This window comes from Balaenoptera borealis (genome assembly GCF_965194805.1).
Source record: "Balaenoptera borealis genome assembly, chromosome: 14".
NCBI classification, from domain to species: domain Eukaryota; kingdom Metazoa; phylum Chordata; class Mammalia; order Artiodactyla; family Balaenopteridae; genus Balaenoptera; species Balaenoptera borealis.
Genome location: NC_138875.1, coordinates 91,879,337 through 91,905,698, shown reverse-complemented (window position 1 = coordinate 91,905,698; position 26,362 = coordinate 91,879,337). Strand labels below are relative to the sequence as shown.

General features: G+C 41.2%; 1 protein-coding gene across 18 annotated transcripts; it reads right to left on the bottom strand.

Moving 5' to 3' along the window:
* Positions 1–760: 760 nt before the first annotated feature.
* Positions 761–26,018, bottom strand: ZNF84 (zinc finger protein 84). 18 transcript variants are annotated; one of them, XR_014234360.1, is made up of 7 exons: positions 25,130–25,740; positions 24,226–24,338; positions 22,518–22,704; positions 9,367–9,493; positions 8,451–8,546; positions 4,532–6,596; positions 761–3,574 (listed from the first exon to the last, which is right to left on the bottom strand). XR_014234360.1 is itself a non-coding variant. In XM_082355094.1 (7 exons), exons 4-7 carry the CDS (start codon positions 22,530–22,532, stop codon positions 4,612–4,614), a joined length of 2,223 nt encoding a protein of 740 aa, XP_082211220.1. In that variant the 5' UTR covers positions 22,533–22,704; positions 24,226–24,338; positions 25,130–25,209; positions 25,781–25,972; the 3' UTR covers positions 761–4,611. The 18 variants fall into 18 exon arrangements, 16 of the variants coding, with proteins under 16 accessions (XP_082211220.1, XP_082211234.1, XP_082211225.1 ...); XR_014234361.1 differs by having other exon boundaries at positions 761–3,558; XM_082355094.1 differs by adding an exon at positions 25,781–25,972 and having other exon boundaries at positions 761–6,596; positions 25,130–25,209.
* Positions 26,019–26,362: the final 344 nt, after the last annotated feature.

Here is a 26,362-nt window from a genome sequence, read left to right as displayed (position 1 = left end):
GAGTGGACTCGGGTGACCCATCGAGGGGCTTCTTGGGGCTTCCTTGCCCACTTGTAACGGTACCTGGAGAAACTCAGCAGCTGGGATCTGAGAAGGGCACGGTGACCAGGCCTCAGACCCCACTCAGATCCTCGAGGATCTGGCTCATGCTGACGCCAGCATGGGTGGTAGCTGTGTGAGAATCTGGAATGGATAACAGATGAGAGGAAACAACTGCAACAGGAGAGCTGTAGTTTGTCCTGATCTCCCTTTTGTTCGTCTCTCTTTAGACACGCCCAGCACTGGGAAGGGATGCTCTGTGCAGTCATGGAGATGCACCACCCAGGTCCCTCTTCAGGGAATGACCTTCTGCCCAGAGACAGGGACTCCCCCCATCGCCAGTGTGTCCAGAGTTGGCCTCAGGGGGAAAAGAGCCGCTTCACCTGAGGTCACTCCCTTCCCAGGGCAGCCTGCCTCTGCTGACTGACCACTCAGGGCTGTAAAGGCCTGAGCATCCTGGCCAAATATGAGACGCCCTTACGAGTGATGCTTGCTTCAGTGCCCCCGCTGGCCTGGCCAAGGTCTCCACAACCTACAGTGCAGTGTCACCTCTTCCTCTGACCAAGCCTTTCCTTTTTATTCTCCCATCACTTCATGTTGATCCTCAATAAACATCTTGCACCCCAAACTTCATCTCAGTATCTGCTTGCAGAAGCCCCAACTTACGACACGGCCTGACCTCGCTGTTAGTTGGGTTGTAACAAACACAACTTGAACCAGCTGAAGTAAACATGGGGATTTATTAGAAGGATATTTGGGATATCTCACAGAACAATCCAACAACCAAGGCAGGAAAAAGGGCAGAGATGAACCCGGACATCAAGACAAGAACCAGATCCTGGGGCGCAGCCAGGGTGCTCATGACTTTGCTTCCATGGTGGCTTCACTCTTCTCTCTCATTGCAGACTACATTTCCCCATGTGGTAGAAAACACAGCCACTGACACCACCCACAGTTATGTACTAAAGCTTCAGTTGCTATAATTATACAAACAAGATAGTCCCAGCTTTCCAGAAGCTTTCTAATGGGAAAGATAAAACATGCAATGATAATATCACCAGTGACAAATACATGTACAGGTTCACATATGCTGAATAGGTGTTAACAAGTAACAAGGGCATTTCGGTGGCAGCAGATTTGCAAAAAGCATACGATGAGATTGTAGAAATCTCAAGGAACTGCGAGTAGTTCAAGAAAGCCAAAAAACTACTGTGTAAGAGGAAAGATAAAGTATTCAGAAATTATGGGTAAAAGTCCTCACGTACCATGAGGATATTACACCTTAAGTCCACAATTAGCCACACGATACTTCAGCACAGGCGTATATAATCAGAATTGCATCTTAAAATAACTACTATGTATAAGTGCGAAAAATGGACTAAAAAAGGATGAAAGTAAAGGGGCAAAAAGTATGCATACAGCTGCAAGGGTCATGGTTGAGTTAGTTTATCAGCATGTAGGCCAGGACTAGGTGCTCAACATCTGAAAGCTTGTTGGTACCATGTTTGTAGACTAACAACCTCATTGAAATTGACAACCTGGGCACGTATTGCTGGAATAAATGACCAAATGACTGAGGTCTCAAGTGTAGAATCCAAATGTCTATGAATGTATATTCTGCTATGTAATACAGGTATTGGTAGATAAATCTGGTATTCTTTAGGTTCATTTTATTTCGAGGTTCTACAAGTGATGTTCTTGAAACCAAAATGTCAGGAACACATGGACCCATACAGATAACTGTCAGAAGATATCAAAGCCCACAAAGAAAGGCTGAACACAAGGCAGTCCTGAGACAGGTCTCAAAATTCACAGACGGGACCTCCAGAAGATCTACTACTTAGTAAAAGGGATACAACAGAAACTGTGCTCTGCAGGATCATCCCCAGGCCAGTGGAGGGAACTGGGTGGTGAAAGAGGAAAGGAAAGGAGATGCTCCCCCTCACGTATTCAACCTCACTGTAATTTACTGTGCTTCATGAAACCGCAAGTAAACCCAGTCTAACTTTAAAAGTGGCTTTCTTCTTGATGTGGCATTTGTGGTAGGAATCAATGAGGGGAAATGTGGAGACACATTTTTTTGTGGTTTACCAAGGTAATTTTAAAACGCGACACTAAGAATCTCCAATTTCAGAATCAGAGCCCTCTTGTGACCCTTCAGAAGAGAGAGCTCCCAGTGAATTCTACACAACACACCTGGGTCTCCACCTCAGGTATTTTGATAAACAAAACCTCTGCTGCCAGCATCAGCCCTCCTGATGACTAACACCAGACCCTTAGAAAACGCATTTGCTCTTCGGATTCAATCAAGAGGCTAGTGCTGAAGTTCCATCAACTCGTAAAGGAAGTTCTAAGCTTAAGTGCTTAATAGTTAATAGAATAATCTAGAATAGGATTGAGCAAAATTAGAAAGTTTTTAGACAACAGACTCCTGAGCTCAATCAAAGACCTAACGAATCAACCTCTAGGCTGAGGAAAGAGACCCAGGATAGATGGAAAGGAAAAAATGGGAAAAAACCACAAAGTAAAACACCACACTGTAACTACTTGTTCCTTTACAAAGTTCTGTTTCCCTCACCTGGTAAAATGACCTTCAGGTATTAGGGAGAAAAGTAGGAAGTCCATAAATTTGAGTATGAATAAAAATTTGGGAAATGGGACTTTTAAAAATTACCATGTGGAAAAAAAGGATTATCTGGCTGTTGAAATTCTGGAACAATTGTTCATAAAATTACTATCATTAAAAGTCCCAATTTTCCAACCATCATGTAAAATTGGTAATCAGAGGGAAAAATACTGCTAGAATCAAAGGTACCATACACCACACTGATAAAACAACTTGTGCATGAGAGAAGGCGTGATTTTTCCAAGTTTGGAAACAAGGCCAATCCTGGACTTTTCTGAATTTCACCATCACACAAAAAATACAGTTAACTTTGTCAAGCAACATTATAGAGAGATTACTACAAAATTCTAAATAAGCTCAGGAATAGTTCATGCATTTTCAAAAGGAACCACACTTATGCAATGGTAACTTTCCCGTGTGCATGATGTAACAGGTGAAAGGCCGTTGAAACACAAATATTTCAAATGATGAAATAATAAAAAACCTGTTTCCTAATACTTGTCCACTAATCACAGAAATCTGCAGGAAGGCAAAATACGCTTCCTTGAATACATCAAAAATATATTTCTCACCACAAAATTCTCAAATAACTGGTTTCTGCATCTAATTTTTTTACAAGATATTTAACAGAACACCAAAAACATAATAGCAGCACACAGTATCCATGCTATTTCATCACAGTAAGTTAAAATACAAGTTGTACTTGGGTGACATGGCACTTACGACACAGGGGGGCACCGCACTCCATGAGGAGAGGGTCCCGCCGTTTAGGGTGAGCGCAGAGCCGCAGTCCACACACCTCCTCTCCTCTGCTCACGAGTCACTTGTGCTGTTCTGCGGTTCTGCCCTTGAATACTTGTTAACCAGGTTTTATATAAACTGCTTCTCAGACTCTGGGGATGCAAAAGACTTTATATAATGTTGGCTTTTGTTACTAAAGAGAAAGGTCAGTAACAACAATAGACCCTTTTATAAACCAACAAATCATAAGGAAAAGGAAATGTGGTGATATTACCCATACTACTTACTGAGCAACAAAACATGTATGAGTTACCATTTTTATAGTTAACATTAAAACAGAAAAGCCAGTGGCATGTGGTGTGTCTTGACAGACATCAGAGGCACTACAAGGCATGTGCATCTCATGCTCCCAATTACATTACCATACGCAATTCCTAAATACAAAACACGTTATGTGACACAAGAAAATAAGCCATAATTACATACCACTGAGAAATTTCTTATTTAGATATTCCAGTGACACAATTTAGTCACATATTTTTTAAAACGTCATACTTCTGCCTAAATATCATTTAGAATTGGGTATTTTTGGTACCCATGTCTATAAAGAATGCATGGCTTTCCATTATAGCATTATTTCTAGGGGCACATATTCCTAATGTTTTTAAGTTGTTAGGTTTACCCACAGAATACAATATGGTGGGGTTACTTTCTGAAGATTGTCCCATATTTAGTATTTTCATCGATTTTCATTCCTGAGGGCATCTTTTTGTGTACAATAAGCTTCATTTCTTGATGAAAACATTACCTCACTTGCTGTGTTCATGAAGTTTTCCTTAACTCACTGGACTAGGATTCATTCCCAGTGGGAATGTTTCTGACAGCTAATGAGATCTGATCTCTGGAAGGCTTCCTGATATTCACAGCATTCTTCTTTGCTGTTAGTTCTCTGCTGTGTAAGGTTTGAGTATGGTCTGAAAGGTTTTTGAAATCCACTGCATTTCATAGGGTCATTCTCCTCCTTGCATTTTAACATGTAATAATAAACATGTTAACCTGCTGAACCTCACTTAGAGTTCTTACCCTAAACAGGGACTCAGACATGTAAAGTGATGCGACTATTACCTGGAAGATTTACCATAACTGCATCCTCTGAAGTACAATGCGGTTAAGATCTCTGTCAAAGACTAGTGTTAATGCCATTCCTAGGACTTCTTTACTGTATGAGTTCTCCGATGATTAATGAGCTGTGACTTTTGGGAGAAGGCTTTCCCACATTCACTGCATTGATAAGGTTTCTCTCCGGTATGAATTCTCTGATGATTAACAAGCTGTGACTTCTGAGAGAAGGCCTTCCTACATTCACTGCAACCATAGGGTTTCTCTCCTGTGTGGGTTCTCTGATGTGGTATGAGGTGTGACTTCCGAGAGAAGGCTTTGCCACAGTCGCTGCACTCAAAGGGCTTCTCTCCTGTATGTGTCCTCTGATGATTGATGAGACTTGACTTCTCCCTGAAGGCTTTCCTACATTCACTGCACTCATAAGGTTTTTCTCCTGTATGAGTTCTCTGATGTCTAATTAGTTCTGATTTCTCAAAGAAAGCTTTCTGACAAAGACTGCATCCATAAGGTTTCTCTCCTGTGTGAATTCTCTGGTGAGTGTTGAGCTGTGACTTCTGAGAGAAGGCTTTTTCACAATCCCTGCATTCATAAGGTTTTTCTCCTGTGTGCGTTCTCTGATGGGTTGCCAGACTTGACTTCTCGCCAAAGGCTCTCCCACACTCACTGCATTCATAGGGTTTCTCTCCTGTGTGAGTCCTCTGATGTGAAATGAGATGTGACTTCTGACAAAAGGCTTTCCCACACTCACTGCAAACATAGGGCTTCTCTCCTGTATGAATTCTCTGATGATTAGTGAGGCTTAATTTTTCACTGAAAGCCTTCCCACATTCACTGCATTCGTAGGGTTTTTCACCTGTGTGAGTTCTCTGATGTCTGACAAGCTGGGATTTCCTACTGAAGGCCTTCCCACATTTAGTGCATACAAAGGGTTTCTCTCCGGTGTGTGTCATCTGATGGGATAAGAGGTGTGACTTCTGGGAGAAGGCTTTCCCACACTGGACACACCCATGAGGCTTCTCTCCTGTATGGGTTCTCTGATGGTTAATGAGACTGGACCTCTCTCTGAAGGCTTTCTGACACTCACTGCATTCATAGGGTTTCTCTCCAGTATGAATTGTCTGATGTCTAATGAGCTCTGATTTCTCAAAGAAGGCTTTTCTACAATCGCTACATCCATAGGGTTTTGTTCCTGTGTGGGTCCTGTGATGTGTGACGAGCTGTGATTTCCTGCTGAAGGCTTTCCCACATTCTCTGCATTCAAAAGGTTTCTCTCCTGTGTGAGTCCTCTGATGATTGATGAGATTTGACTTTTCACTAAAGGCTCTCCCACATTCAGTGCATCCATAGGGCTTCTCTCCTGTGTGTGTCCTCCAGTGTGATATGAGGTGTGACTTCCGGGAGAAAGCTTTCCCACACTCACCACATTCATACGGTTTCTCTCCTGTATGTGTCCTCTGATGGGATGTCAGCTGTGACTTCTGGGAGAAGGCTTTCCCACACTGGCTACAGCTGTAAGGTTTCTCTCCTGTGTGCGTTCTGTGATGTGTAATAAACTGTGACTTCTGGGGAAAGGTTCTGCCACATTTACCACAGCCATAGGCTATTTCTCTTACGTGTCTGCTCTGATGTTTAATGAGACTTGATTTCTTACTGAAGCGTTTCCTACATTCACTGCATTCATAGAGCTTCTCCCCTAAACGGGTTCTGTGATATATGATAATCTGTGACTTCTTACAGCTAGCTTTATCATACTTATCACATTCATAGTATTTTAACCAAGTATCAGTTTCCTCAGTCTTGGTATGGAGAAACAATTTATCAAATACGTTTAAGTCAGCTGGTTCTGTTTTTCCATAATCTGCTTTTGGAATAAGTAAATCTATATGATGTTTTAAAATTAATCCACCTATGTCATCTTCACTGTTTGATTTCCTTAAAGGAACAAAGTTCATGCTCAGATTGAAATTTTTTCCAAGTGCATCACATTCTTGATCTTGTTTCATATTTTTAAGCTTCTCTTGGTTATCCTTGTGCCAAGTGATGTGACCATTTACTTGCAAGACTTGTTCTAGGAAAAAAAAAACCCTGTGAACCCTTCTATAGTTGTGCTTACTGAATGAAACCTAGAAATGCTATCTGAGGGAATGAATGCCTTTTAAAGCTTAGTTTCCCAGTCTGAATACAATGTCTATCCTCTAGGCATTGCAAAAAAATTTAAACACTGTAAACAAGAACAGAAAGCCGACAGTAGATTAAGTTTGAATGGAGTTGACCACCAATTTGGGGGAAAGGGAGAAACAGCTGAACAGGCCACATTGGCTCACTCCGTGGGTCCTCAGCCTCACCTGCTCCCTCAGCTACACTCAGAGGACACTGCAGCTCGGGCTGACTGTGGGGCCCACCCCAGGTGCCCACATCTCTCCACCAAGACCTTTCGTGGGCTGCAAGTGCATGTCTGGGCCGGGTGCAGGGATGCTAAACACTCTGGAGCCCTAATGTTCCCTGCAGCAGTGCTCAGTCACTGAGAGACAGGAGGGTTAGGGTGATACCAGCTTCCTGGTCCCTCAGAGGGCTCCCAGCAGCACACCCTTTGTGCATTCTTCCCCCACCCCATCTCACTTCCCCTTCTCCCACTAACACTGTGGGGTCACAGCCCCACTAAGTTCTTGCACTCAGATAAGTATCTCAGGGTCTGCTTTTGAGGGACCTTGAAGTCAATATCACAGCAGGGAAAGTGGAGGGAGGTCCAGCTGATCAGAGCACTGCTGGATGCTTGGTGGTGTCGCATAAGACAACTTACAAAAGGAAATGAGAACCTGGATCTATCTAGCAATTTGGGAAGTTCAAGATTAGGCCCAGTTTTAAGTGGGAATTGAGAAGTCTTTAAAAAGATGTTTTCCAAAGGGCAAAAAACTTAAATAATAAGAAAACATGTTAGGAAGAGATAATTCCAGGTACTCCATGGTGTCTAAGCCACAGAAAAAGCACACCAGAACCTAATTTAAAAAGGGAAGATGGGACTTCCCTGGTGGCATAGTGGTTAAGAATCTGCCTGCCAGTGCAGGGGACACGGGTTTGAGCCCTGGTCTGGGACGATCCCCCATGCTGTGGGATAAACTAAGCAACTAAGCCTGTGCGCCACAACTCCTGAGCCTGCGAGCCACAACTCTTGAGCCCACATGCCACAACTACTGAAGCCTGCACACTTAGAGCCCGTGCTCTGCAACAAGAGAAGCCACCGCAATGAGAAGCCTGCACACCGCAATGAGAAGCCTGCGCACCGCAATGAGAAGCCTGCGCACCGCAATGAAGAGTAGTCCTCGCTCTCCGCAACTAGAGAAACCCCGTGTGCAGCAATGAAGACCCAACGCAGACAAAAATAAACAAATAAATAAATTTGTTAAAAAACTTTTTAAAATAAAAAAAAAATGATTGTGCTACATTCCTTTAAAAAAAAAAAGGGAAGAAATGGACCAATGGTTTGGGAGGAACGAAAATCCACTTTCTGACATAATGAGACTGAACAGAGAGCACTTCATGCCAGAGATGCCCAAAGTGAGGGAAAATAAAGCCCTGATGGACAAGCACAGGTGTCTCTGACCACAGAAGGAGGGAGGACAGAAGAAGATTAAGCACATCAGGGGACAGAATACCTAACGAGAAGTTGAAGTCTCAGATGTGACAGACAGGGAATAACATCATGGCCCAGACCAGCTGGAAATATTTCACTTCAAGCTATGAGCAAAGAAGCCACATGTAAATGTGCTTTACCTGAGTAGCTCACATCAACTGTTCTGAATCGTCATCAAAGGTTGGAGATTTTGAGAAGAGCTCTCTAAGGCACATTTCAAAGATGCCAACCCCTACCCAGCTGAGACGGAACTTCCACCTTCTCCCCTCGGTCTGGTCCTCACACACTCACCTGGAGAGTCTGAACCTGGAATTTCTCCATCTCCTGTCCACGGCTCTTCTCCGTGCTCCAACTTGAGGATGACACCAGGTTTCATAACTTCATACCCTGTTCAGGGGAAATCACAAAGGCCTTGGCCCCTACTGCTTGGCCTCTGGGGCCTCTGAAGAATGAGCAAGGTTTGGCATTAGTTGACCCAGTGAAGCCACCCATCTGAATACCAACAGAGTAAGTAATTCTCAGAGGAATGGTAATGGTCTCCCCAGTGGCTAATAAGGTCTAAGAATCTTTGACTTCTATAATTCAAGTCCAAAACCATAAACCGTTCAGAGACTCTGTAGACGGTCTGCCGGGGTTCAAATTAGGGCTCTTTCATTTACTAGTTGTCAGTCCTTGGGAAAGTTACTAAACCTCCTTTACCTCAATTTCCTCATTAGAAAAAAAAAAAAAAAAAGGAAAGTAACACACCTGCCACACAGGATTGCTCTTATGATTAAGTGAGTCAATATATGCACGATATGTGAAATACGGTAAATTACATGCCTCAGGAGCTACCACTACCACTGTTACTATTAGCTTCAGAGGCCGCACAATGAAATTAAGACTTCATTATTGGAAGGTGAGATCCAAATACTTTCCCTGAAGTCACAGTCCAGAAACTTTGATCTCCTAAATTTAGGTCCAAAATCATTAAAAATTTTGGAAGTCCCAGAGCTCTCAGCAACTAAAAAAGAACAGCAGGTACTAGACACAATATGAGGTCCTCTGGGCAAGTTTCCTTTTTTTTTTTTTTTTTCTTTTTTTGGCCACACTCACAGCTTGCGGGATCTTAGTTCCCCAAACAGGGATCGAACTTTTGCCCCCTGCAGTCGAAGCGCAGAGTCCTAACTGCTGGACCGCCAGGGAATTCCTAGGCAGCTTCTCTTACCCAGTGACACAAGGCTGCTATAGTTCTCCAACATGACATCCTTGTATAAGTCCTTCTGATAGGGGTCCAGTAGCTGCCATTCCTTCTGGGTGAAGTCCACAGATAAATCTTCAAATGAGAACGACCCCTGTAAGAGCACAATCCCAGTGAATCAGAAGCAGGTATCACTAGGTGATGTGGGAAAGAAGTACCAGAGCTTGAGTACATCATTCTCACCAAGGCAAGTTACAGAATGTCTACTGGGTCCCTACTTTTGCACTCTTATTTTGTGGGATAAAATGCCATTATGCATTCTTTCCTCCTTCCACTTACATGAGAACTGAAATACACGACTTTAAATCTTCCAAACCACCAACAAAATATTTACTGAACCTCAAATTTGGCACTAGAAGAGATGGCAGTGAAAGAAAGATAATAAAATAGTATCCTAAAAAACTGCCCAGTTTGTAGACAGCTGCAAACATGTACACCTATAAATAAAAGAAACTGCTTTAAGAGATGAGACATAAAGACAGGGAGGGCATGACATGGGTCAGGAGCAGGGAGCATGGCACTCCACCTGTGGTCACATCAGCCTCTACTGAAGAGGTGAAGCTTGAAACGAGTTTTAGGAAATTAGTAGTGCTTTCTACAGAAAAGGGGGTGCAAAAGCATTCTGAGAGACAGCAGCTCCAATACGGGGCCCCGCACTGCGAGGGCTCAGGTGGTACAAATAGTTCAGTCAGACAAGGTCACAGGGCGTGGGGTAGTGACTGGACTGCAGGCCACAGTGGGGGCAGGGCAGACGTGGTGACCACACCACTTTCTTGCTGCTAACAGTTAGCCACTAGAGCTTTTACGGGATGGAAGTGATATAACCAAATATAAGTTTTAGAAAGGTATCTGGATTTTTAGATCAAGATGGATTTCTGTCCCAAAGTCTCCTAAGACGACAAGAAAGCACAAACACACTTTTTTAAAAATCCAGAATACCATCAGAAAATAAGAAACCTGACCCTAAACAGCACACCACACACTTTGAGAGTAGCAAGGGAATCTGAAAGACGGTCCATAGAAAGTACCCATTTTGAGCAACCAAGAGAGAAAAACTTGAGAATGAACAGAGCTCAGGTCACTGCAAGACACAGCAAATGCATGTCATGGGAGTCCCAGAAAGAGAAAAGAAAGAGCATGGTGAAAAAAAAAGTTTGAAGAAATGATGGCTAAATGCTCCCCCAAATTTGGCAAAAGATATAAGCCTGCAGATTCAACAAGCTCAGTGAACCCCCCAACTGGATCAACACAAAGAAATCCATGACCAATCACATCACAACCAAACTTCTACAAAATGAAGACAAAATCACATCACTTATAGGGAACAGTGATTCAAATGACTGCAAATGTCTTATTAAATAGCAAAGAGGCCAGAAGGAAGTGCTGAAAGGAAAGATCTGCTAAGCCAGAATTCTGTAGCCAGCTTAAATATTCATCAGGAATAGTATGAGAGAGACTCCCCTGGTGGTGCAGGGGTTAAGAATCCACCTGCCAATGCAGGGGATGTGGGTTCAATCCCTGGTCCAGGAAAATCCCACATGCCACGTAGCAACTAAGCCCATGCGCCACAACTACTGAGCCTGTGCTCTAGAGCCTGCAAGCCACAACTACTGAGCCCATGTGCCAAAACTACTGAGCCCGTGTGCCACAATTACTGAAGCCTGCGCACCTAGAGCCCATGCTCCGCAACAAGAGAAGTCACCGCAAGGAGAAGCCTGCGCTCCGCAATGAAGAGTTGCCCCCACTTACCACTAGAGAAAGCCTGCATGCAGCAACGAAGACGCAATGCAGCCAAAAATAACTAAAATAAAATAATTTATTAAAAAAAAAAGGAATACTGTGAGATAAAATATTTTCTTATGAAGAAAAACTAAGAGAATTCAAGGGTAGCAGACCTGCTCTAGAAGATTTACTAGTGGAAAATCTTCAGATGGACATGATACCAGAAGGCAACTTAAAAAAATCGAGAATAAAGAAAGAACAGAAATGGCAAATATATGGGCAAATAAAATACATTATTCTCCTCTTCAGTTCTTTAAATATGTTTCATGGTTGACAGCAAAAATCATGTTTTCTGATGGAGTTTTCAGCATATGCAGGTGTAATTGTGTAAGACAGTTACGATATAAAGGAAAGAGGGTGAGGGGCCTAGACAGTGGTGAGGTTTCTGCATTCCTATTGAAGTGGCAAAATAAAATTTAAAACTTTGCACTTCAACCAACATAACTGAAAAATGAAATGACAAGCCACAGACTGAAAAAAATTATTTGTAAATCCTATTTCTGATAAAGAATTGACCCAAAAGCTTCTTTTAAAAACTCAATAATAAAAAATAAGTAACCCAATTAAAAAATAGGCAGAATATTTGAATACATTTTAATACAGAAGATACAGAAATGGCTAATATGCACATGAAATGATGACCAACATCATTACTTATTAAGGAAATGCACATTAAAACCACAATGAGACACCACTTCATGTTCACTAGAATGACTATAATCAAAAAGACAAAATAACAAGTGTTCAAGAAGTTGTGGAGAAACTGGAACTTCATACTGGAAGAAATATAAAACGTTCAGACACTGGAACTGTGGCAACTTCTTTAAAAGTTAAATATAATTTTACCATACAACCCAGCAATTACACTCTTAGGTATGTACCCAAGAGAAATAAATACATGCTCATACAAAAACCTGTACATGGTCCCAGAAGAGAAGAGAGAGGACCTGAGAAAATATATGAAAAGATAACAGCTGAAAACATCCCTAACCTGGGAAAAGAAACAGTCACCTAAGCCAAGAAGTGCAGAGAGTCCCATACAGGATGAACCCAAAAAGGGACATACCAAGACACACTGTAATCAAACTGACAAAAAATAAAGATGAAGAGAGAATATTAAAAGCATTAAGGGAAAAGCAACAAATAACATACAAGGGAACTCCCGTAAGACCATGAGCTGATTTTTCAGCAGGCCAGATTTTTCAGCAGGCCATATACGGCATGATATATTTAAAGTGATAAAAGGGAAAAACCTACAACCAAGAATACTCTACCCAGCAACACTCTTGTTCAGATTTGATGGAGAAATCAAAAGCTTCACAAACAAAAGCTAAAAGAATTCAGCACCACCAAACCAGCTTTACAACAAATGTAAAAGGAACATCTCTAGGCGAAAAAGAAAAGGCTACAACTGGAAGCAAGAAAATTATGAAATGAAAAAGCTCACCAGTAAAGGCAAACACACAGTAAAGGTAGGAAATCATCTACACACAAAGCTAGTAGGAAGGTTAAAAGACAAAAGTAGTAAAATCATTTATATCCACAATAAGCAGTTAAGGGATACATAAAACAATTAGATGTAAAATATGATATCAACAACAGTAATCGTGAGGGGAGGAGAATACAAATGCAGGGTTTTTAAAATGCATTTGAAATTAAAAGATCAGCAACTTAAAACAATCACATATATATACAGTCTGATATACAAAAACCTCATGGTAACTGCAAACCAAAAAATCTATAATAGATATACACACAAAAAAGAAAAAGGAATCCAAGCATAACACTAAAGATAGTCATCAAATCACAGGAGATGAGAACAAAAGAAGGGGAAAAAAAGACCTACAAAAACAAATCCAAAACAATTAACAAAATGGCAATAAGAACAAACATATTGATAACTACCTTAAGTGTAAATGGACTAAATGCTCCAATCAAAAGGCAAAGAGTGGCTGAAGGGATAAAAATACAAGACCCATATACATGCTGTCTACAAGAGACCCACCTCAGATCTAGGGACACACACAGACTGAAAGTGAGGGGATGACAAAAGGTATTCCACACAAATGGAAATCAAAAGAAAGCCAGAGTAGTAATACTTATATCAGACAAAATAGACTTTAAAATAAAGACTGTTACAAGAGACAAAAAAGGACACTACATAATGATCAAGGGACCAATCCAAAAAGAAGATATAACAATTGTAAATACATATGCACCTAACATAGGAGCACCTCAATATATAATGCAAATATTAACAAACATAAAAGGAGAAATCGACAGTAACACAACAATAGTAGGGGACTTTAACAGCCCACTTGCATTGATGGACAGATCATCTAGACTAAAAAAATCAATAAAGAAACACCGGCCCTAAAGAACACATTAGACCAAATGGACTTAATTGATATATACAGAGCATTCCATTAGAAAGCAGCGGAATATACAGTCTTTTCAAGAGCACGTGGAACATTCTTCAGATTACATGCTAGACCACAAAACAAGCCTGGGTAAATTTAAGAAAACTGAAATCATATCAAGCATCTTTTCCGACCACAATGTTGTTGAGACTAGAAATCAACTACAAGAAAAAAACGGCAAAAAACCACAAGCACATAGAGGCTAAACAACACGCCACTAAACAACCAATGGATCACTGAACAATTCAAAGAGGAAATTAAAAAATACATAGAGACAAATAAAAACACGACGACCCAAAACCTATGGGATGCAGCAAAAGCAGTTCTAAGAGGGAAATTTATAGTGATAACAAGCTTACTTCAGGAAACAAGAAAAATCTCAAATAAACAACCCAATCTTACACCTGAAGTAACTAGAGAAAGAAAAACAAAACCCAAAGTTAGTAGAAGGGAAGAAATCATACAGATCAGAGCAGAAATAAAATAGAGACTAAAAAAAAACAGAAAAGATCAACGAAACTAAAAATTGGTTCTTTGAAAAGATAAAATTACTCATCAGGAAAAAAAGGGAGAGGGTCCAAATCAATAAAATCAGAAATGAAAAAGAAGTTACAACCAACACCATAGAAATACAAAGGATCATAAGAGACTATTACATGCAATTATATGCCAATAAACTGGACAACATAGAAGAAATGGACAAATTCTTAGAAAGGTACAATCTCCCAAGACTGAACCAGGAAGAAATAGAAAATATGAACAGACCAACTACCAGTAATGAAATTGAATCAGTAATCTAAAAACTCCCAATAAATAAAAGTCCAGGACCAGATGGCTTCACAGGTGAATTCTATCAAACATTTAGAGAAGAGTTAATACCCATCCTTCTGAAACTATTCCAAAAAACTTCAGAGGAAGGAACACTTCCAAACTCATTCTATGAGGCCACAATCACCCTGATATCCAAACCAGACAAAGATGTCTCCAGAAAAAGAGAATTACAGGCCGATATCACTGATGAACATAGACACAAAAATCCTCAACAAAATACTAGCAAACCAAATCCAACGAAACAGTAAAAGGATCATACAACATGATCAAGGGAGATTTATCCCAGGGATACAAGAATTTTTCAATATCCGCAAATCAATGTGATACACCACGTTAACAAATGGAAGAATAAAAACAACATGATCATCTCAACAGATGCAGAAAAAACTTGTGATAATATTCAACATTCACTTTGATAAAAACTCTCCAGAAAGTGGGCACAGGGGGAACATACCTCAACATAATAAAGGCCATATATGACAAGATCACAGCTGACATCACACTCCATGATGAAAAGATCAAAGTATCCCCTCTAAGATCAGGAATAAGACAAGGATGCCCACTCTCACCTGTTTTATTCAACATAGTTTTGGAAGTCTTAGCCACAGCAATCAGAGAAGAAAAAGAAATAAAAGGAATCCAAACTGGAAAAGAAGTAAAACTGTCACTGTTTGTAGAAGACGTGATACTATACATAGAAAGTCCTAAAGATGCCACCAGAAAACTACTAGAATTCATCAATGAATGCAGTAAAGTTGCAGGATACAAAATTAGTACACAGAAACCTCTTGCATTTCTATATGCTAACAACAAAACATCAGAAAGAGAAATTAAGGAAACAATCCTATTTACCATCGCATCACAAAGAATAAAATACCTAGAAATAAACCTACTTAAGGAGGCCAAAGACCTGTAATCTGAAAACTATAAGATGCTGATGAAAGAAATTGAAGGTGACATTAACAGATGGAAATATACACTGTGTTCTTGCACTGGAGAAGTCAATATTGTTAAAATCACCATACTACCCAAGACAATCTACAGATTCAATGCAACCCGTATCAAATTAACAGTGGCATTTTTCACAGAACTAGAACAAACAGTATTAAAATTTGTATGGAAACACAAAAGACCCCAAATAGCCAGTAAAGAATCTTTAACGGAGCTGGACAAATCAAGCTCCCTGACTTCAGACTATACTACAAAGCCACAGTAATCAAAAAAGTATGGTACTGGCACAAAAACAGACATATAGATCAATGGAACAAGATAAAAAGCCCAGAAATATACCCACACACTTACGGTCAATTAATCTACAACAAAGGAGGCAAGAATATACAATGGAGAAAAGACAGTCTCTTCAATAAGTGGTGCTAAGAAAACTGGACAGTTACATGTAAAGGAATGAAATTAGGTTCTCTAACCGTATACAAAAATAAACTCAAAATGTATTAAAAGACCTAAATGTGACACCAGATACTATAACATTGCTAGAGGAAAACACAGGCAGAACACTCTTTGACATAAATTGCAGCAATATTTTTTCGGATCTGTCTCCTAAAGTAATGGAAAGAAATAGAAGCAAAAATAAACAAATTGGGCCTAATTAAACGTAAAAGCTTTTGCACAGCAAAGGAAACCAGAAACAAAATTAAAAACAACCCACTGGGACTTCCCTGGTGGCACAGTGGTTAAGAATCCTCCTGCCAATGCAGGGGACACGGGTTCGAGCCCTGGTCTGGGAAGATCCCACATGCCAAGGAATAACTAAGCCCGTGTGCTACAACTACTGAGCCTGCTCTCTAGAGCCCGCGAACCACAACTACTGAGCCTGCGTGCCACAACTACTGAAGCCCGTGCACCTAGAGCCCGTGCTCCGCAACAAGAGAAGCCACCACAATGAGAAGCCCATGCACTGCAATGAAGAGTAGCCCCTGCTCGCTGCAACTAGAGAAAGCCTGCGCGCAGCAACAAAGACCCAATGCAGCCAAAACTTAATTAATTAATTAATTAATTAATTATTTTTTAAAAAGACAACCTACAGAATGGGAAAAAATATTTGCAAACAATGTGACTGACAAGGTTTAGCTGAGTGAAGTCAGTCAGACAGAGAAGGACAAATATATGATATCACTTATATGTGGAATCTAAAAAAAGTAATACAAATGAACTTATTTACAAAACAGAAATAGACTCACCAACATAGAAAACAAACTTATGGTTACCAAAGGGGAAAGGAGGGGAGGAATAAGTTCAGAGTTTGGGATTAACAGATACACACTACTATATATAAAATCGGTAACTAACAAGGACCTACTGTATAGCACAGGGAACTATATTCAATATCCTATAATAACCTATAATGAAAAAGAATCTGAAAAAGAATATATATACACAAATACGTATACCTGAATTACTTTGCTGTAACCTGAAAGACATTGTAAATCAACTATGCTTCAATTAAAAAAAAAACAGGGGGCTTCCCTGGTGGCGCAGTGGTTGAGAATCTGCCTGCTAATGCAGGGGACACAGGTTCGAGCCCTGGTCTAGGAAGATCCCACATGCCACGGAGCGGCTGGGCCCGTGAGCCACAACTACTGAGCCTGCGCGTCTGGAACCTGTGCTCCGCAACAGGAGAGGCCGCGATAGTGAGAGGCCCGCGCACTGCGATGAAGAGTGGCCCCCGCTTGCCACAACTAGAGAAAGCCCTCGCACAGAAACGAAGACCCAACACAGCCAAAAATAAATAAATTAATTTAAAATATATGTATATATTAAAAAAACAAAAACAAAAACAAACTTGTACGTGATCATTCATGTTAGTATTACTTATAACCAACAAAACGTGTAAATATTCCAAATGTCCATCAAGTGGTGAATGGATAAATAAAAAGTGGTATATCCTTACAATGGAATACTATTCAACAATAAAAAGAATGAATTCCTGACATATGCTAAAGCATAGATGGACCTCAAAAATACTATACTTATTGAAAGAGGCTAGACACAAAACGATTACACATTTATATAAATCCATTATATGATATGCCCAAAAGGAAAACCTATATAGAGAGTAAGCAAATTAGTGGCTGCCTCAGGCTGGGGATGGGAAGAGGAACTGACTGCAAATGTCACAAAGATTCTCTTGGGGTGATGGAACCCTTCTAAAACTGGATTGTGATGATGGTTATACAACATAAGGTTACTAAAAAAAAAAAATCACTGAATTGTACACTTAAGATAGGTGGATCCTACTGACATCATAGTCCAATAAAGCCGTTAAAAAGATAATATAATATTAATAAATTTATGCCAACATATTTGACAACTTAGATGAAACAGATATATTTCTTGAAAAATAATCTACTCAAAAGTGACACAAGAAAAAAGGTCTGAATTAGTCTATAACTGTTAAAGGAATTAACCCTCACATTTTAAAACCTTCCTTCAAAGAAAACTCAAGGTCTAGATGGCTTCAAAGGTGAATTCTTTCCAAAATTTAAGGAATAAATAAAATGATCTCACATAAATTCTTTTAGAGAACAGAGAAAGAGTGCAAACTTCTCAACTCATTTTATAAGGCCAGCAGACCTCTAATCCCAAATCAGACAGGAACACAACAAGAAAAGAACATTACAAGCAAATAACTCATAGAATCAAAATTCCTAACAAAATATTAACAAACTGAATATAGCCATGCATAAAAAGTATAACATGACCAAATGAGGGTTGCTTCAGCTGTGCAAGATACCGATTCAGAAATCCCTGTCATATTAACAGAATAAAGGAGAAAAGCCATTATCACCTCAAAATGCAGAAAAGACATACGGTGAAAATCTGTTCATTGTAAAATACTATCAACAAACTAGGAATAGAAGAAAATTTAATCTGATAATCATAATCTACAAAATATGTACAGTAGCATCATACTTTATGGTAAAACACTGAGTACTTGCTCTCTGAGGACTAGAACAGCACTGTCTAGCAGAATTTCTTGTGACGACTAAAATGCTCTATAGCTGCACCATCCAATACAGTAGCCACTAGGCACCAGTGTCTACTGAATACTTCAAAGGTGACTAGGCATTGACTTTTCTATTTTATTTAATTTTAATTAATTTAAATTTAAAGAGCATGTGTAGCTAATGGCTACCTGTTGTATAATAAAGACTGTCTGGTCTTTGTCCCAGGTTCCTGCGACAGAGCTTCCTTTGTAATTCGTGGTGGGCCCCTCCTGAGTTTATGGAACAGGTAACTCATGGTGGGCTCCTGGAATCTCCAGGTGGGCACTGCCCATGCTGGAAGTTCCAACCATTTGATTGGAGGGTTGGGGCTTTGAGGCAGACGCTATCAGCCCAACCTCCAGGCTGGAGGCTGAGTTCAGTCACATGGCTGTGATTTTATCAATCATACCTACACAATGAATACCCAGTAAAAACTCCGGATACTGCTGCCTCATGTTAGCTTCTTGGGTGGTAAACAGACATGGGCCAAGAGGGCGATGTGCCCTGATTCCATGGGGAGAGGTCGCAGAAGCTCCATGTTTGGGACCCTGCCAGACCTAACCCTGTGTGTCTCTTCATTTGGCTGGTCCCAATTTGTGTCCTTTATAATAAAACTGCAGTTTTAAGTATAGCACTTTCCTAAGTTCTGTGAACTATTCCAGTGAACCTGAGGGGATCATAGGAACCCCCCAAATTTGCAGCCTATTGGTCAGAAGTGCAGGTGACCCGGGGACCCCGAAACTTACAGCTGGCAACTGAAGTGAAAGCACTCTTGTTGGGGATGGTGCCCTCACCCTGCAGAGTCTGCGCTAACTCCAGGTGACTGGTGTCAGAGGTGAGCAGCTGTGATGTGCTATGTAGTGGACAGTGCAGGCTTAGGGTGAGGCAAGGGTGTTCCCAATGCCACCTCTAGTCTACAAGGTACTGCAGATACAGTACTGGCCAGGAGGTCAGTACAATATAATGCAAGGAAAAAGTATAAATATTGAAAGGAAGATCTAAAACTGTCATAGATGGCATGATTGCATAAAGAAAATCCATAAGGCCTTACAACAATTAGAATTAGTTAATTGTGGATATTCTTCTTTCATAAACAGCAAAACTAATCAACTGGTCTCACAAAGATGAGCTACAATGTAGAATCTTCAACTATATCAATGAACTTCTCACACTGTCACATTAAAATCTATTGTTTTATCTTCCTCCTTAAATGGATCATTTACCCACTAATGATTTTATAAATCATGCATTGGCCATGTGGAAAACGTTGGTTCCCTGAGTTTAAATCTTCTCACAAAAAAATGGCTTTACCAGTTAATTCGGTAAACATTTAATGCAGAAATAATTCCAATTTCACTAAACTCTTATAGAATATGGAAGCAACTTTTGATAAACTTTTTGATACTAACATGACCTTGATAACAAAATCCAATAAGGGTATTGCAAGAAGGGAAAAGCAAAGGCCTACTTACACATGAACACTGATGTGAAAATCCTAAACAATGTTACCAAACTACTATATTGAGCAAAACATAAAGAAGAAAATGTATCAAGACCAAGCTGGAGTTTATCCCAAAAATTCAAGGTTGATTTAACATTTTTTTTAAAAATCACTGATATTTACTACCTTAACAGATTAAGAAAAACATAGTATCACCTCGATAGATGCAGATAAAGCATATCTGTAAATGGAAGAATGTATATAACAAGAACTACAGATAACAGAAGAATCTAACAGAGTTTTTAAAAAGCACGTTTACATTTTTCAAAAAGAAGGACTAGATTTCATAAGAATATAAAAGTATGAAAAAGAACAAACAGATGAAACAAAGAACAAAATGAACACACCAAAAATTGAAAAATAATCAACAATTATTTGTTATAGAAAGTCTCATCAAACTAGGAAGTCAGTAGAATTTTTGTACTAAAAAAAAAGTATTGCTGATATTTTTATAAACATGGAAAATCTAACCAAATCTAAAGAAAAATTATTAGAATTAGTAAATGGGCTTACAAAGTTCCTGAATACCAAGTCAATATGCCAAAATCTAGTATATTTCCATGTTTTGGCAACAAACACTTTTAAAACTAATGACTAAATTTTAAGATACTAATTGCAGTTCTGGGGCAGAAAATGTACAAACTGACCCTTGATATATCTTGTCATGCTACAAAGCTGCATTCTAGTTAATAAAGAAATGTTACAAGGGGGGTGTTACCATTTTGCAGCCCCTAATGAAATAATCCATCTGGGCAACGATCCTTTAAAGCCATCAGCAAGGGACTTCCCTGGTGGTCCAGTGGTAAAGAACTGCCTTCCAATGCAGTGGACACGGGTTCGATCCCTGGTCGGGGAACTAAGATCCCACGTGCCATGGAGCAACTAAGCCCGCGCGCCACAACTACTGAGCTCATGCGCCTCAGTGAGAGAGCCCTCATGCTGCAAACTACAGAGCCCACGCACCCTGGAGCCTGCCCGGCACAACCAGACAGAAACCCGATCAGACCGAGCGCCCTAACAAAAAGATCCCACATGCCTCAACGAAGAGCCCGTGTGCCGCAACTAAGACCCAACACAACCAAAAAAAATAAGGAGAATAAAGCCGTCAGCAAGACAAAGAGAGACAAGTGGGCTTTATGCACCTCCTGAAACAAGTACCACCACGACCTTGGAAGCACTCTTGCCAAAAAGTCACACTTAAATCTGATCAAGCCTCAAAGTGGAACTTCCTGTGGCGATGGAAATGTTCTTTACCTGTGCCACCCAATTCGTGGCTGTCCAATCTGTGGCTACTGAGCACTTGAAACGTGGCAACAGCGACAAAGGGATTTAATTGAATTAACTTAAGTTCAAACAGTCACATGTGGCCGGTGGCTTCGGGACTGGACAACTCTGAATCTACCAATTCACAGGAAACACAGATGGCAGAACACACCAACAACACTGGGGGGTGCAATCAGTCAAACGAGGACATTACCTACCACGCCACTTAGTCAAAGCCTTCAGACCGTGGGAAACTACAGATAAATGGCCTGGCTTCCTCAACAGATAGTTTGGACAGAAAAAAATAGGCAGAGCCAAGATTCAGAGACAGATCAATCAACTGTACTGTATGAACTTTACTTAGATTCTGATTCAAACAGAAGACAATTTATGAGACAACTGGAAATTTGTTAATGGCTGGATTTGGTGATATTGAGAAGCTACCTTAATTGGAGAGAAGGCTGCAATTGCTAAGTGACAGAAGCAAAACACAAACGAGTATACACAACAGCAGACAAAACCAAATGGCAGTGTTTAAGGATAAACACCTAGGAGTAAAATTATACAGAAAAGCAAGGAAATGGTTACAAAAGATGGAGTCCTGGCTCCGTCTGTCAGGAGAGAGAAGTTGTGATTGGGAGAGGGCACAGGAAGGGCCTCATTTGGGCCGGGAATGCTCTATTTCTTGAAATGAAATGGTGGCTTCATGGGTATTCATTTGATAATACATTAAGCTGTACTTTTACATTTTATGAACTTTTCTCCATGTGAATTCTGCTTCACAACTAAAGAAGTAAATAAATAATTTAAATAATTACGGGGACTAAATTCTGCTTTGGTATTTTCCCCGTGGGTCACACTCTGTGGAAAACTATGAAAAATGGCTATAATACCATGTATTTATTACAATCTTTCTCCTAAGGCCATTACCCACTATATCATTTATTCAAAGGCTTCACCAAGGAATGACCAAGAAACATTTACTTTCTATGAAGAATCACTTTGCTTTTTCCTTTGGATAATGCAATTCATATAAACATACTCATTACACCTGTCAAAAAATTTGAGAACCAAGTTTACAGCTCAAATTCAGTAATTATGTAGGACAGTAAGGCTTATAAAAATTGAAACTTTAAGAATTTCTCAAGGCCCTATAGTTAACGTACCGCTGCTTCAATTTTGTCCCAACTTGGATCTTCCATTCTGAGGGTATTTTCCCCTCATTTCTTAACCATTTATTCTTTCCTTTTTCACTAGCGGTCTTACACACCTCTTCTAATTCCCTGGAAAAATAATGAGGAATAAACATGAACTCACCTGTAACATGGTCATTTTTGCTGCAAGATGAGTAGCAAGTCTGAGATTTGTTCTGTCCTGCAGCCTCTGCTTCTGCCCCGAAGCTCTGGTGTGAGGTCTTTCACACTAGGAATGAATTTCTGCTTCTGGGAACGCCTTTCTTATCTCACACGAGCAGGCTTATTTGTGTGGAACCAGGATCTGTGGACTTGGGGACAAACGAACTTCAACTGGTATATTCACGCTGCACCGAAAATCCTTTCCTCTCTTGATAGGAACTAGGAATTCATGATCATCTAAGGCCAGAGTGTGTTTCCTATATAACTGAAACAGGACTACCAGGGAAAGAAACAGAATGTAACGTAAAAGAACAGCAAAAGTCTCTGCACACAAATAAAGAAGTACCAGCAGTAAGTAATTCGGAGATCCAGTAAGTGTCCACTGAGGACACTGAGGAACAGGTGCTGTGAAGGACAAGACAGCTCTGTGTTAGGCAGATGGAATTTTGGAAAGCTTATGTGATTTGTACTATAACAGATCTGAGTTTCAATCAACCTTTTCCCTTTGCTGGCTTTGTGACTTTGGGGAAAAACAAATAGGAAACTAAGGCTCATCTTTCTGAGCCTTAGTTTCCTATTAAAATTTTCTATAACCTTCCTAATTTATGTCTGCCAATCCTATCATTTTCTGAAGGAAGTGTGTTAAACTCTCCCAATATGATTACAGATTGGTCAGTTTTTCCTTGCAATTCTGTTGACTGTATGCTTAAAGCTATGTTGTTTGATGCAAAGAGGTTATATATTTCTGGAGGATTATTCTTTAATCATTATGCCACTGGGATTCTGAGGAATAAATAAGATATTAAAAGCAAAGTGACTAGTTCCTTGTAATAATAATAGCTAACATCTGAGTGCTTTCTCTGTATAAGACAAAATACTAAGCACTTTACAATTTAACCCTCACAGACAACCCAAAAGGCATTTAACAAAATCTCCATTTTATAGAAAGAAAACTGACACTTAGAATGTGCCCATAATTGCACAATTACTAAATATCAGAAATGGAATGTTATTTCTCTTTCTTGCTACCTCTTGTTCAAGGTATTCACTACCAAAATCATAATGTCACTTGTGTGTATTCATGTACACATATGTACACACACACACACACACCCCAGACAAGGAAAATATACCTACAATGAATACGTCATTTCCTTTGCATTATGCTTTCACGTCATCTCATTTCATGTAATAAAAACTCCGGTATTCTGACAAATAAAACTACGTTTACATTCAAACCATTTCCTTAAGCAGACAGCCAAATTCACAGTGTGATTTTTAAATTTCCTTTGTAGTTTTGTCAAAGACTATTTGGCAAAGTTTAGCTGGATTTCAGCAAAAACTTATCAAGAATAGAGACACTTATGTCAAAATGAGGCAGATTTTGCGGAGAACACACAGAGTTGAGAATGTGAGGTGGACAGAGTGTGACACGCCATCAGTGTGGTAGTTTTAAAATATTTCTGATATATTAGTTGCTCAGCACACTACAGATTGGACCTTATTTTCCTTTAATTTAAACAAATGTTTTTGCAAGTTGGCCCTGGAGGGAGAAGTTCTCCCTGAGTGCTCTTACGCTTGACTCTTATGTGTCCCTTCAGCAAATGGAAGCCTATGCCCGCTCTTCGTTGTACAATTTGGCCCCTTTTAACTTCACGGTGTGACTTTACCTCAGCAGTTTCCCGCCGAGCACTGCAGCTCTCCCTGCCACGCACTCACATTTACCCGCAGGAGGAAGGGGCACCTTCATCATCATCCTGTAGCTCCCACTCAGCATCAAATTCTGTGGAATTGCAAGGGAAAGGGAAAGAATAATGAAAAAAATAACTTTTACTTACACCTACTATGTGCCAGATGTTCTACACACCATACTGTCTTTTTTGATGCATTCAGTTCTCATCACAGAAGAAGCAATAAGGCACAGAAGTTCAATAACATGCCGAAAACAGATGACATACACAGGAAGTGGCAGATCTGGGCCACTGGTCCCATGCAGCCCACCCCAGAGCCTGTGACCACAGGCCCTCAACAACTGTGTTGGGAGGGGTGGGCAAAGGCCTTGGGAGTCCCTGTTTAGAGTCCCAGTACACGCATGACACAGTCTCCTGTCCAGAAATGATGGCACCAGGTCAGACTAAGGAGAATAACAAGAGAAAGATTAAGTTCTCAGGGGCAAGTTGAAAAAAACTTCCCCGGTAAGTTTAAACTCCCCACTTGGGACAAAATATTTCAACTTAACATATCTGTGATATACTCTAAGGGCTTTAAGCAGGATTTGCAGCATATTCTCAATTTTGTTTTTTTTTAAAGGGAACACGTAAGGTGTATTCAAAACATACACACGTTTCTTGACTAAAATAAATGCACAAAATGTTAACAGTGACTGTTTCCTGTTGATGGGATCATGAATGATTTTCATTTGAATCTGTTTATCAAGATGCTCTAAATTAACTACAGTGAACATATTTTAAAGTCCTTAACCCAAGAAAACAGGCAAGCAGAGCAGTTTCAGTCCAGCGCCACGTGGTTGAAACAAAGTAAACAGTAAATAATAAATAACATAAACTAATGTACGTTTTGATGACAGCAAAAAGCCTCCGGGCTAGGGCAGAAAAGGTCACTTCTTTCCATTCCCTCATTTTCAGATGAAAAGCCTGAGACCCAGAAATCGTGAATGGGCTGTTGTTCCAAGGGGCAGACGTGGGTCCAGGTCAGAGACAAGGCCTTGAGGCAACGCGGTGCCCACCCCGCCAGCTACTGTCAAAGTTGTTTGGGGGTTCTCGTTAGTGGAGGACCCTCGGAAAAACCCTCCTGATAAAGGCAGAGGCGAGCTGGGTGGAGCCAGGGTGGAGGGGCGACACAAGCCCACCAATCGGGTCACGCCGCGGACACTCGCCGGACGCTCCCCGACCCGCCGTGGGTCCCGGCGCTCCGACCGCGCCTGCCCAGGGCTCGCGGCCGGGGACGCGCAGGGACGCGCGTGGGGAGGCACCGCCTTTCCAAGCCGGCCTGGCAGGAGACGCCCCGGCGCGACGAGCACCGGCCGCGGCGGACGAAGGGCCTCCCCCCGATCCCCGGGGGCCACCGGTGCCCACCGCACCCCAGCCGCGGAGACCCCGGCCCAAGCGCTGACGCCCACTGGCGGCCCTGGCACGACCCCCAGCCCCTCCCCCGCGGGTCCCCTCAGCCCCCGCCGCCCGCCCCACAGGAATCCAGCCCCGGAACCTGCAAAAAAGGCCTCGGAACCACGGACGCGCGGGACCGGGACCCACGTGACCGCCCCGCCCCCAGCCTTTGCGCGACCCGGGCGGACCCGCGAGATCCCGACGGCCCGGAGCTTGGCTGGGGAACCGCGCGCGCGCACGAGCACGCGGACACGCGCCCACTGGCCTCTCGCGTGGCGGCGAAAGACAAAGAGAACGGCCAAACGTGCTGCGTGCGCTGCGCGTGCGCGACGGGAAGGAGCTGCCGAACTACACTTCCCAGGAGGCTCCGCGGCACGCAGTGTGCGGCGTCGTAGGAACGCTGGTCGCCTAGAGACCCGGGCGGCCGCTGCCAGAGCGAGCTGTGGGAACGCGCGTTCGGGGGAAACGTAAAGAATTAGGATTTTTAAAAGACCGGGAATCCAAATCAGGTCGATTGATAAGTGATAGGTAGGTGTGTAGACAGATGTGATAGAGAATTGGCTTAAGAACTCAATTGAAGAAAACAAAAAAAAGCAGATAGTAAAGCAGAAAAAAAGGGACGTTAATTTATAATTCAAGGGCTGTGGGGGGAGTTATTATAAGTCACTCTATTTTTTAAAAA